General features: G+C 34.8%; 1 protein-coding gene across 1 annotated transcript in view; it reads left to right on the plus strand.

Annotated features, from left to right (window-relative positions):
* FAF1 (Fas associated factor 1) overlaps positions 1–13,012 on the plus strand; it is a 484,966-nt gene that overhangs the window by 219,692 nt on the left and 252,262 nt on the right. Inside the window, exons 5-6 of the mRNA XM_082669609.1 lie at positions 2,053–2,144; positions 7,082–7,173. Of these exons, the coding sequence (XP_082525735.1) occupies positions 2,053–2,144; positions 7,082–7,173 (184 nt within the window). The remainder of the gene's footprint in view (positions 1–2,052; positions 2,145–7,081; positions 7,174–13,012) is intronic.

The following is a 13,012-nucleotide window of genomic DNA, read 5'->3' on the forward strand; positions in this document are numbered from 1 at the left end:
ATTTATTGAGAACCTATACTGGCCAGATACTATGCTAGACACTTATGTGTGTATTACCTTAATTAATATGACTTAAAGCTAACAACCTTTTTTGAGTCCATTTTATGTATTGGACACATAGTAACACAAAGTATTTTCCATTCCGTATGTCATTTAATACAGCAACCCAATGAAGTATTGGTACTATAGTTATTATTCCTACTTTAGAGAAGAAGAAATTGAGACCAACAGAGAAGAATTTTTTGAATATGAGGAACTCAGGTTGCTGTCATGGCTCTGGGTTTGTTTTCTATTCTTTTCTACCTGTGGAACAAAAGACTTTTTTGTATTATATGTTACCCAAGCTTGCTGCAAAGACTAACTGGGACTTTAACTTAAAGTCTCTTTTTGTTTTTCCTTTCCTTTAGGTTATGAATGCTAAGGGTGTCTCCAAGAGTTTAAGCAGGAAGTGTCAGGTGAAGATAAGTTTCTAAGAGGAAAGCACTGGGCAGACTTGTAAGCGCATAAGCCCAGTTCCAGATAGGTACAGCTTTAGAAATAGCAACCTTAGTCACAAATGAAAAGGCAGTGTTTATATGTATTTGGTAAAAGAAGTATGGCTCACCTTTCTCTCATTTCCATGAACAGAACAATCCTTTGTCAGCAGTGATATTTTTGAAGGTCAAAGTTGACAAATTTTGTGCTTCTAAAATATAATGTTGAATCAGAATTCTTTTTATGATGTTTAATTGCTATCCAGAGTGCCTAGATAGGAATTTTCTTTAGGAAAGTAAAAATATGTCACTAAGGCCATGAAGGGTTTGATTGTAGCTTTGCTTGCTTAGGCAGCTGTGCTTCCATAGAACTTGTGTAGTGTAAGCTTCACCCGCCATCTTTTCCTTTATCGGCATGGAATTACTTTTCTTTTAATGTATAGTATAATCATTTTCTGCAGTGTTCAATCACTTAATATAAATGAAATTGAATTATGTGTTAATCTATAATTATAGACTAACCAACCTAATAAAAGCATATATATGAAATATTTGTACATTCTGATTTAATGATCTGTTTATTATACTGTAGTACCAGAAATTAGCTGGTTAATTTATAAGTAGACTCGATTTCCTGAAAAGTAATTTGTGGAGTACTGGGAAAATTGTGATTCCTCCCTGTTTCTCATTAGCATCATTTTCATTTTTTCCTTTTTACCTTTTGGTCTTTGTCTTCACTGAATAGAATATCCTGGCCTTTGATTTGGCTCTCCTTCACAACCCAGCTGTACTTCAAGTTTGGTTTAAATGCAGCTGTATTTCAAGCTGAGTTTAAGTCTCATCTGTCTTACAAAACTTTCTCTGACTATTTGATCCACCATAATTTTTTTTCTTTTCTGAAATTCTGCTACTTTTCTCTTCAGCACAGTTTAAATTGTCTTCTAGATTATATACATTGACTTCATTATTTTTTTCCAGCTACATTCATGGATGTTATCTCCTTTCACCCTTGAACCCTAGAGGTAGATAAGATAGGCAATATTATTCCCCATTTTACAGATGCAAAAAATCTTATCTTAGAGGTAGATGAGATAAACAATATTATTCCCCATTTTATAGATCCAAAAGAAAAACAGGTAAGTTATTTGATTTCTTCAAGATAAGACTTCTGCCCAAGTCTTCATTCCACAATTTGCTTTCCCTATACTATAATACCTCAAGTTTTGTACTTTACCGACTACTCCTACCATACACTGAGCACATATAAATATTATTAGTTGGTTTAAAATAGATTATTTCCTTTCAAACCCCCAATCACTGATATCTGTTTCTTTTTAAAAAGGTACTTAAGTAATTGTGGAGTCTTTTATCATAATGGTGGAGCCTTAGTTCTTCAAAGGCACAACATGTTGTATGATCAAGATTTGAAGTTTGGACTACTGAAATTTTTCATATGCATTCATCAGACAGATGTCATTGACTGTGGACCATATGCCTAATATTAATGCTAGCTCTGGATATGAACAAATATTTATTGCATTTTTTGTTAGTAATATCTGGTCTCCTCTTTTTCGTACAGGAGAAATTAAACAGATTCTAGAAAATGAACTTCAGATACCTGTGTCTAAAATGCTGTTAAAAGGCTGGAAGACTGGAGATGTGGAAGACAGTGTGAGTTTAGTAACTGCATAAAAATAAAAGAAAATTAAGTTATGCTATTGACTAAATGATGTATAAAATTGTTTTTTATTAATGTTGTTACATATGTCAGTTGTAGGTTTGGTAATAGTAGCTGAGTTTAAGGAATCAGCAAACAATGTTTTTCAAGCTAAAACATTTTCATAGTAAACCAACAACAGTTTTAAGTGAGTTAGATATGTAAGTGGCATGTTTTTCCTACTTCTAACTATTTTATAGGAGTTAATTTGACATTCTTTTTTGACAGCTTTTACATTTTTCTCAAACCTCATATGATGTCAGTATCAGTAAGTGCCTTGGAATAATAATTTTTTTCTTAACATCTTTATTAGAGTATAATTGCTTTACAATGGTGTGTGAGTATCTGCTGTATAACAAAGTGAGTCAGCTATACATATACATAGATCCCCATGTCTACTCTCTCTTGAGTCTCCCTCCCACCCTCCCTATCCCACCCCTTCACGTGTTCACAAAGCACCAGGCTGATTTCCCTGTGCTATGCAGCTGCTTCCCACTAGCTATCTGTTTTACATTTGGTAATGTATATATGTCTATGCCACTCTCTCACTTTGTCCCAGCTTACCTTCCCCCTCCCTGTATTCTCAAGTCCATTCTCTATGTCTGTGTCTTTATTCCCATCCTGCCCCTAGGTTCTTTAGAACCTTTTTTTTAAGATTCTGTTTATATGTGTTAGCATACAGTATTTGTTTTTCTCTTTTTGACTGACTTACTTCACTCTGTATGACAGACTCTAGGTCCATCCAGCTAACTCAATTTCATTTCTTTTTATGGCTGAGTAATATCCCATTGTATATATGTGCCACATATTCTTTATCCATTCATCTGTTGATGGACACTTAGGTTGCTTCCATGTCCAGGCTGTTGTAAATAGACCTGCAATGAACATTGTGGTACATGACTCGGTTTTTTGTTTTTTTTTTCTTGCGGTACACGGGCCTCTCACTGCTGTGGCCTCTCCCGTTGCGGAGCACAGGCTCCGGACACGCAGGCTCAGCGGCCGTGGCGGCCGTGGCTCACAGGCCCAGCCGCTCTGCGGCATGTGGGATCTTCCCGGACTGGGGCATGAACCCGTGTCCCCTGCATCGGCAGGCGGACTCTCAACTACTGCGCCCAGGGAAACCCTACATGACTCTTTTTGAATTACGGTTTTCTCAGGGTATATGCCCAGTAGTGGGATTGCTGGGTCGAATGGTAGTTCTATTTTTAGTTTTTTAAGGAACCTCCATACTGTTCTCCATAGTGGCTGTATCAATTTACATTCCCACCAACAGTGCAAGAGGGTTTCCTTATTCTCCACACCCTCTCCAGCATTTATTGTTTGTAGATTTTTTAATGATGACCGTTCTGAGTGGTGTGAGGTGATACCTCATTGTAGTTTTGATTTGCATTTCTCTAACGATTAGTGATGTTGAGCATCCTTTCATGGGTTTGTTGGCAATCTGTATATCTTCTTTGGAGAAATGCCTATTTAAGTCTTATGCCCATTTTTGGATTGGGTTTTTTGTTTTTTTGATATGGAGCTGCTTGAGCTGCTTGTAAATTTTGGAGATTAATCCTTTGTCAGTTGCTTCATTTGCAAATATTTTCTCCCATTCTTAGGGTTATGTTTTTGCCTTGTTTATGGTTTCCTTTGCTGTGCAAAAGCTTTTAAGTTTGATTAGGTCCCATTTATTTATTTTTGCTTTTTATTTCCATTTCTCTATGAGGTGGGTCAAAAAGGATCTTGCTGTTATTTATGTCATAGAGTGTTCTGCCTATGTTTTCCTCTAAGTGTCTGGCCTTCCATTTAGGTCTTTAATCCATTTTGAGTTTATTTTTGTGTATGGTGTTAGGGAGTGCTCTAGTTTCATTCTTTTACATGTAGCTGTCCAGTTTTCCCAACACCACTTATTGAAGAGGCTGTCTTTTCTCCATTGTATATTCTTGCCTCCTTTATCAAAGATAAGGTGACCATATGTGCGTGGGTCTATCTATCTCTGGGCTTTCTATCCTGTTCCATTGATATATATTTCTGTTTTTGTGCCAGTACCATACTACGTTGATGACTGTAGCTTTGTAGTTGGTCTGAAGGAAAGGAGCCTGATTCCTCCAGCTCCATTTTTCTTTCTCAAGATTGCTTTGGCTATTCGGGGTCTTCTGTGTCTCCATATAAATTGTGAAATTTTTTGTTCTGGTTCTGTGAAAAATGCCATTGGTAGCTTGATAGGGATTGCATTGAATTTGTAGATTGCTTTGGGTAGTAGAGTCATTTTCACACTGTTGATTCTTCCAATCCAAGAACATGGTATATCTCTCCATCTGCTTGTATCATCTTTAATTTCTTTCATCAGTGTCTTATAGTTTTCTGAATACAGGTCTTTTGTCTCCTTAGGTAGGTTTATTCCTAGGTATTTTATTCTTTTTGTTGCAATGGTAAATGGGAGTGTTTCCTTAATTTCTCTTTCAGAATTTTCATCATTAGTGTATAAGAATACAAGGGATTTCTGTGCATTAATTTTGTATCCTGCTGCTTTACCAAATTCATTGATTAGCTTTAGTAGTTTCTGGTAGCATCGTTAGGATTCTCTATGTATAGTATCATGTCCTCTGCAAACAGTGACAGTTTTACTTCTTCTTTTCTGATTTGGATTCCTTTTATCTTTTTATCTTCTCTGATTGCTGTGGCTTAAACTTCCAAAACTATGTTGAACAATAGTGGTGAGAGTGGGCAACCTTGTCTTTTTCCTGATATTTGTGGAAATGGTTTCAGTTTTTCACCATTGAGGACGACGTTGGCTGTGGGTTTGTCATATATGGCCTTTATTATGTTGACCTAAGTTCCCTCTATGCCTGCTTTCTGGAGGTTTTTTATCATAACTGGGTGTTGAATTTTGTCAAAAGCTTTCTCTGCATCTATTGAGATGATCATATGGTTTTTCTCCTTCAACTTGTTAATATGGAGTGTCACACTGATTGTTTTACATATATTGAAGAATACTTTACATCCCTGAGACAAACCCCACTTGATCATGGTATATGATCCTTTTAATATGCTGTTTGATTCTGTTTACTAGTATTTTGTTGAGGATTTTTGCATCTATGTTCATCAGTGATATTGGTCTGTAGTTTTCTTTTCTTGTGACATCTTTGTCTGGTTTTTTTATCAGGGTGGTAGGGGCCTTGTAGAATGAGTTTGGGAGTGTTCCTCCCTCTGCTATATTTTGGAAGAGTTTGAGAAAGATAGGTGTTAGCTGTTAGCTCTTTTGTAAATGTTTGATAGAATTCGCCTGTGAAGCCATCTGGTCCTGGGTTTTTGTTTGTTGGAAAGTTTTTAATCACAATTTCAATTTCAGTGCTATTGATTGATCTGTTTATATTTTCTATTTCTTCCTGGTTCAGTCTTGGAAGGTTGTGCTTTTCTAAGAATTTGTCCATTTCTTCCTGGTTTTCCATTTTATGGGCATACAGCTGCTTGTAGTAATCTCTCATGATCCTTTGTATTTCTGCAGTGTCAGTTGTTTCTTCTCCTTTTTCATTTCTAATTCTATTGATTTGAGTCATTTTCCCTTTTTTTCTTGATGAGTCTGCCTAATGGTTCATCAATTTTGTATATCTTCTCAAAGAACCAGCTCTTAGTTTTATTGATCATTGCTGTAGTTTCCTTCATTTCTTTTTCATTTATTTCTGATCTGATCTTTATGATTTCTTTCATTTTGCTAACTTTGGGGGTTTTTTTGTTCTTATTTGTGTAATTGCTTTAGGTATAAGGTTAGGTTGTTAATTTGAGATTTTTTTTTGGATTTTGCACTGGCTATTGCCTTTGCCAGCCATATTCTTTTTCTATATATGTTCATGGTTTCTTTCCTCACCACTTTCAAGTTTTTGCTCAAATGTCACATTGGCCAAGTGAGAACCACCCTGATAACCAAGTTTAAATTATGTAATTCCCCAGCCTCATTTTCTTCACCCTCCCTTTTCTGCTTTATGTTTAGTCACGAAAACTATCACTTCTACTAGTCAACTATATAGGTTACTTTGTTTATTCCTACTAAAATGTAAGCTCCTGAAGATCAGGGGTTTTAGACTATCATGTTCACTGCTATATCTTCAGTGTTTAGAATACTCCTGGCACAGAATTAGTGGCTCAATAAATATCTGTTGAGTAAGTATTTTTGTCCTGGGTTATGATGTAAAGATGTAAAATGTGTTTCTTAATGTTTCTTGCTGTCCAAAAAATTTTGAATTAGCGGGTATTTACCATCAAGTTGGGAGTTTGAAAGGTATGTAGGAGTTCTCTGGCAAATAAATTTGGTGAAATTTTGTGTGGTTATCAAGATAGTAGGTCAGAGGTAGCCCAAGAGTAGTTTATTTACCCCAGACAAAGTGCTTTAACAAAAAAAATTATCTGGCCTAACAGTTAAGTGACCTAGGTAACACTTACAAGAGACCTCATCCAAGTCATTTCACCTATTAGGCTGCAGCTCCTCATCTATAAAGTCTTTAGGTTGAGGTACTCTCTATAATCTTTTCTAGGTCTAATGATCTCTGAACACCTACATCGCTAATTTTTGCTATAATGATCCTGAATGAAGTGGATATTAGTTGCAAGGATATGCTTCTTCAATGAAGAAATTAATGATTCTCAACTGTGTTCTTATATATTTGTATCGTTTCATGAGCTAAAGAATTTGTATTTTATTTTAATATTCATATTTATGCTAACTTATGATATTTATGAGAGAGAGATTTTTTTGCGATTCAGTAGTTCTTCTGTATTATCCTATTTAGGAAATTGTCAAAAGATGCAAAGTCAAACTACAATAGTGATAATTTTCTAAGAATTATAGGAAAAGATTAAAAATGCACAATCAATAGTTATTTTATATTTGTTTTTATTTTTTGTTTTTCAGACGGTCTTAAAATCACTACACTTGCCAAAAAACAACAGTCTTTATGTTCTTACACCAGATTTGCCACCACCTTCATCATCTAGTCATGCTGGGTAAGGTGTTTACTTTTCCTGGGAATCTGAAACAAAAAGTTTGATTGTTAAGTTGTTTTACTGTATATAACTATCAAATCAAATCAAAATCTTGTTGAAGCTTTAACTTAACAACAGCTATTAACTATATAAAGTTTCAAACTATTTGGTTTGGGTAGTTTATTTGTTTGATTTTAGTGATGGAATCTTTTTACAAAGAAAAGCTTTAGCAAAACTCTATTATGTAAAAAAGAGTCAAAAATGGCACTTCTCTGAATGGGAAGAACTGGAGTTGGAGGGAAGAGATTGAGTAACTGGAACTCCAGTGTCTCCCATGGCTAAAGAAGCAAAGCTTTGAGGAAGGTTCTTGGGCTTTGCAGAATACAGCTTGAGAAACACTGATATAAAATTTTTATTAAGATTTTCTCTCTATTTGGAATAGAGGGTCTCATTCTTTTTTCAGTATTCACAGTGAAACTCAGTACATTTATAGAATGATCAGATGATTTTGATGTTTAATTGTATGTTACATTATTGCCTGATGAAGCAACCTGATCTAAAGTGAATGATTAAGGTAGTGATAGAGTAATAATTTTTATGAATACAGTATCCTTCTAGAACTATGTTTAAGTTGTTCTTAGATTTTCACCATTTTTTGCACATTTTCTCTTTTTATTTAATGCAACTTGGTGTTCCTAAACTTTGAATATTGTCCAATTTTTCCCCACCGCCTACCAAATGCCTTTATTATTAATGTAGTAGAAGGAAAAAAGTCCTGTTTTTCTTTGGTACCCTACCCATAGAACACCTCTGGCCACCAGATGTGTGGGTCCCCCCCACCACCACCACCATGAGGCAGTTCTTCATTCCCAGCTGGATGTTCTACAATTAACTAAATTCTGATACCATCTACCTGGAGATAGCATTAGATCTCACAGGTTCAGGGCTCAGTCCCACAAGACTGCCCCTATATCAGACCCAGTTGCAAGTCTGTGTTGTCACCTGTGCTTCTGACCAAGTGGCTATAGATTGGAGGTTCCCACCACTCCCTTCTGAGTTCGGTAATTTGTGAGAGAATGGCTCACAGAACTCAGAAAAATGCTCTACTTGCTATTACCAATTTATTATAAAGCATATTTTAAAGGATATAAATGAACAGCCAGCTGAAGAGATACATAGGATAAGATCTGGAAGGGTCTTGAGCACAGGAGTGCCTGTAATGTTTGGGGTGTGCCACCCTCCCAGGACACGAATGCATTCTTGTTTACCAACTTGGAAGCTCTCCAAAGCTCTTCAGCTAGGATTTTTTATGGAGGCTCACCACAGAGGTATGATTAATTGAGTCATTGGCTATTAGTAATTAACCCAACCTCCAGCTCCTCTCTCCTTCCTGGAGGCGGAGGTGCAGGCTAAAAGGTCCAGTCCTCTAATCATGAGCTTGGCTCCCCTGGCAACCAGCTTCTCTCTAGAGGGGTTTTCCAAACATCATCTGTTTAGCAAACCCAGGTGTGGTTGAAAGTGGCTCATTATGAATAACAAAAGAGACCTCTCTTTTTTCACCTTTATCACTCTTATCACTTAAAAAATTCCAAAGATTTTAGGAGCTCTAAGTGGGGAAGAAAACCAAATGTATATTTCTTATATATCATACCATCACAGGTGGATAGTAGCAAAAAGAAAATTAAATTTCACTTTACCAAAGTAGAAATCACTGAACTGAAAAAAGTTAAATCTAATATAATTGTATCTGATAGTCTGTTAAAGGTTTGTTTTAGGCTAAGAATTTAAAGATTTCTTGGGTTGCTCTTTATCTTCTGTGTTCATATCATATATTAATGGGAAGTTGTATTTGCATGCTACTACAAACAGCCAACAGTACTTGTAGTCCTCGTGTTTATAGTAATGTTGATATAAATACCAGATGAGATTATAGGTATGGGTTCTGTATCTAGTCATGGAGGATATTATTTTTTAAGTTAGTTAACAGAGTGTAATCACTGTCATCCAATATATAATCCACATAATTACAAGTAGGTAAGAGACATCATTTGTTATAATCTATTGCTTTCCAGTAACATGATTAAATGGATTTATCAACATGTCTTCCTGGGCTAATGGAAATGTTCTTCATTGCCCTGTGGCTGACCTTAGTTTGATTGCCACTTCCTCAGTCCCTAGGCAGGCAGGGGCCTACATTGCTTCTGAAATACAGTGTTTATTGGAGAATGAGTACTTTATATAGCACTAAAGTAATCTTCCCTAGTTGGCTTTATGGATTTTTAGCAAGTTACAGTAATGCTTTTTCCTATGTTGGAACAACAAGAAAGACATAAAAATTCAAAGCCAAATAAAAGACACAAAGCACAGTCTATCTGGCTAGTGAGAGGAGGGGTATTAGAGCTTTCCTGCTTGAAAGCTGGAAAAAGTTATAAAGGGCACATTTGATGAAAAAGTTATATTAGGGCACATTTTATTAAAATCTAACTAAAACGTCAAGGTGTGTTTCTTTTAGGTACCTGTTAATATATCTTTCTATAAAACTAGAGATTATTTTTCTTTTTTTGTGTGTGATGTATATCTTAAATTCTGATTTCATGAGAGACAATTTAAAAAAACAAAATCCATACAGAATTTTATAAGCTAATGGTAATAATTATTTTTAATTTCTGATTTTCATTTTGTATTTATCAAATAAAAATAATTTTGACAACTATATAATAGAGTCCAAAAGTAATTTAGTATTAAGTTATAAAGTACATCATATTATCAAATATGGGAGACATAAAATTTCTCTGCACTAAACTCCATAATGAATCAAATTGATTTGTTTTTGCAAAATTTTGTTATAATTGGTGGATTCATACAAATCTTATTGTAATTTGCAACCTAATTTATAATCTAAAAAAGAGAAAATAAAAGGTAATTCTGATTATTCGTGTTATATTTGAGAATTGGCAAATGAATAGAAGAGATCTGAAATTGGTAGAGAAAAATAGGAAAGATTCTTCTAACACCTTGGCCTCTTAGTTTCTTGAACTTATTTTCTACAGTGATCTTTTTTCCCGTCCTACGTCAGCCATATCTTCCTGTGGTCTTGTTATTTAATTAAAACAATTCTTAAATACTAATTTCAAGCTTCCATTTTCTGCTAATCGTGTCTCGTCTTTCTAGCCCACTTCTTTAGTATCCTAACCCTAACTATCCTTCAGCCTTATTCAGGCCTCCAATCCATTGTTTCTACCATCTTTTCATGATCATTACCTCTTTCATGTCCTCTCTTTCTTCCTTAGAGTGGGCAATATCCCATGGTCATTCATTGTAATCACTTTCTTGCATGTAGCCTCAACTCTTGCTTCATGGATCTTGCTTGACAAAAATCCGTACCTTGGATAAATACAACTCTGTCTATTCTGTGCCTCAGAGCTAAATGTGACTAGAGACAAACAAAATCATGCTGATTGGTGTATCTTCAAATTCACGACCATAATCTTAAGAGAGCCCCCTAATGTTGCTAGGCAGTGATAGCATATTTACCTGGTTTATCCACACTCTCCTAAATGGCCATTTTACACTTATCTTTTCCTCAGACCTTTAAAACACCTCTCCCGTATTCTCACCCTCAGCTGATGACTTCATTTCCTATTTTGTTTCACTGATTAAATGAAGGCAATCACAAGAGAATTTCCACAAGCTTCCAACTTGGTCTCTGTTTACTTACCTGCATCTTATACACATACTCTTCTTTTTCTCCTGTTACTCTAGATGGCATGACCAATCTCCTATCTAACACCAAACCTCCATGTTTGCTTCAGATTACATTCTATATTCCCTCTGGCCTAAATCAAGGACTTCCTTCACTTTAATTCTTCCCTGCATCATCAGTTTTTCCCTCTAGTAGAGTGTTACCATTAACATTCAAACGTGATGTTATTTCTTCCATTTTTCTCTTGATCCCACCTCCCCTTCCAGCAATCACTCCATTTCTCTAGTCCCTTTGATAACAAAACTTCCCCCAAAGAGTTGTCTACATTTGTTGTCTCTAATTCCTTTCCTCCCGTTTCTCTTGAGCCCAGTCTAAGTAGGGATCTGCTAGTGGACTTGCTAATGTCACTCATGACCACATTACTAAATTCAGTGTCATGGCTTTTAAGTGTCATCTGTGTGCACTGTCAATTTTATATCTCTAATTTATATTTCTACCCTAGACCTGTTCCCTGAATTGTCTTCTCTTCACCTGAGATTTGGGATTTTTTTTAAAGGTGTATTTTATTTAGGTGGTTGGTTTGATATTTAATTGGTTTTATTCTTTTATTTCTCTGACACAAGTCAGTGGATGTTGGAAGACTGAGGGGAACTGCATAATAAACTGCCTGTTAATTGCAGTGCAGAACTATGGCGAGGTCCTGTTGCTGGATTCCATCATTCCAATTCCAATGCAATGGCAAATAATAGGTTCTTTCTTTATAGAGTATCAGTCTTCTCTCAATGGACTAGGCAACACTGGTATTATAGTATCACTCCTAAACAAAATTTATTATGACCAAATCGGAAAAGTAATATAATTATAATCTATCTCGTCATATAAAATTATAGATAACAAGACCTGGAGAGAAAAATCCTGGATTACACTCCCAGCTTGGTTAGGGCCTTAGAGTTTTCATGTATAAAATAGGAAGCATTGATTTTAGTTGCCAGGGTGGTTGTAAAAATTCATTAAGCAGGAGAGGTACATTATATGTGAAATCACAAATTACAAAGCATGATTATTACAATTATTTATGCTAGTAAATACCAATAGTAATCTATTTCATTCAACTCTCACTTGATTTTTATAACAACTCTACAAGATTACAGGCTGATTTTGATATCTCTAATTTATAAATTAGGAAATTGAGGTGTTTAGAAGTGTTTTGTGGATTATTCAAGGTCATCAGTGAATACTTCTGATACTGAAATCTCCATCTGACCCTCCATAGCTTCCAGTTTCTTGACACAAATATATAAAGCTTTATTCCAAAGATGCCTTCTTTTTTGGAAGCTGTTCTCTATAATGAGATTTTTTAAAAAATATCTTGTAATTGTCATTATATACTTGTTGAAGGGTATTTATATACATTATTTCACTTACTGTAGTTCTCAAGAATATTAATGAAATTTTGGTGTGTGAATGAACTTTTAGTTACTGTACACTATTAATCATTTAGTAAAATGTAGATATAAAATAACATGCTTTTAAATTGTTTACTGACAATATTATTCTCAAGGTTTGGTGAGAGCTATATCTTAAACCACGTCTTATAAAATTTTTTTTTCTTAACTTGATTTTACTGCCACTAGGGGGTGCCTGTTAATTGAGTCTTATTTTGTATTTACATTTTTTTTTTTAAAGCTAAGAGCAGTAAAATTACCATATAAGTGTCTGTAACTGAATTATATTTAGAATTATTTTAAAGTAAGTAATGTTTTTCAGAAAACAGAATTTCAGGCTTTTTGAGAATTTAAGAGCAAACTCTTTAATTGTAATCTTTATAACAGTTGAAATGCATTTAAAAACTTTTTAAATCAGATTTCACTAATTAATTCAAAGGTGATGCAGTACCCCTATGGCACAACTTCAGGTTATACTGTAAATCATGGTAAAATCAGAAGGGATGGGGACTGTTAATTATACCTGTTTCATATTATTATAGGAAAAATTCAGTCTGTCAAAGATTTATTGATTACCTACTAGATGAAAACAAGCTCTGTCCTGTGGGAGCTTATAACCTATTCATTAAGGTATATATAAGCTTATATATATATATATTTATTTATTTAATTAATTAATTTATTTATTTTTGGCTGTGTCGGGTCTTCGTTC

The sequence above is a fragment of the Grampus griseus genome, assembly GCF_964374135.1.
Source record: "Grampus griseus genome assembly, chromosome: 1".
Taxonomy (NCBI): Eukaryota; Metazoa; Chordata; class Mammalia; order Artiodactyla; family Delphinidae; genus Grampus; species Grampus griseus.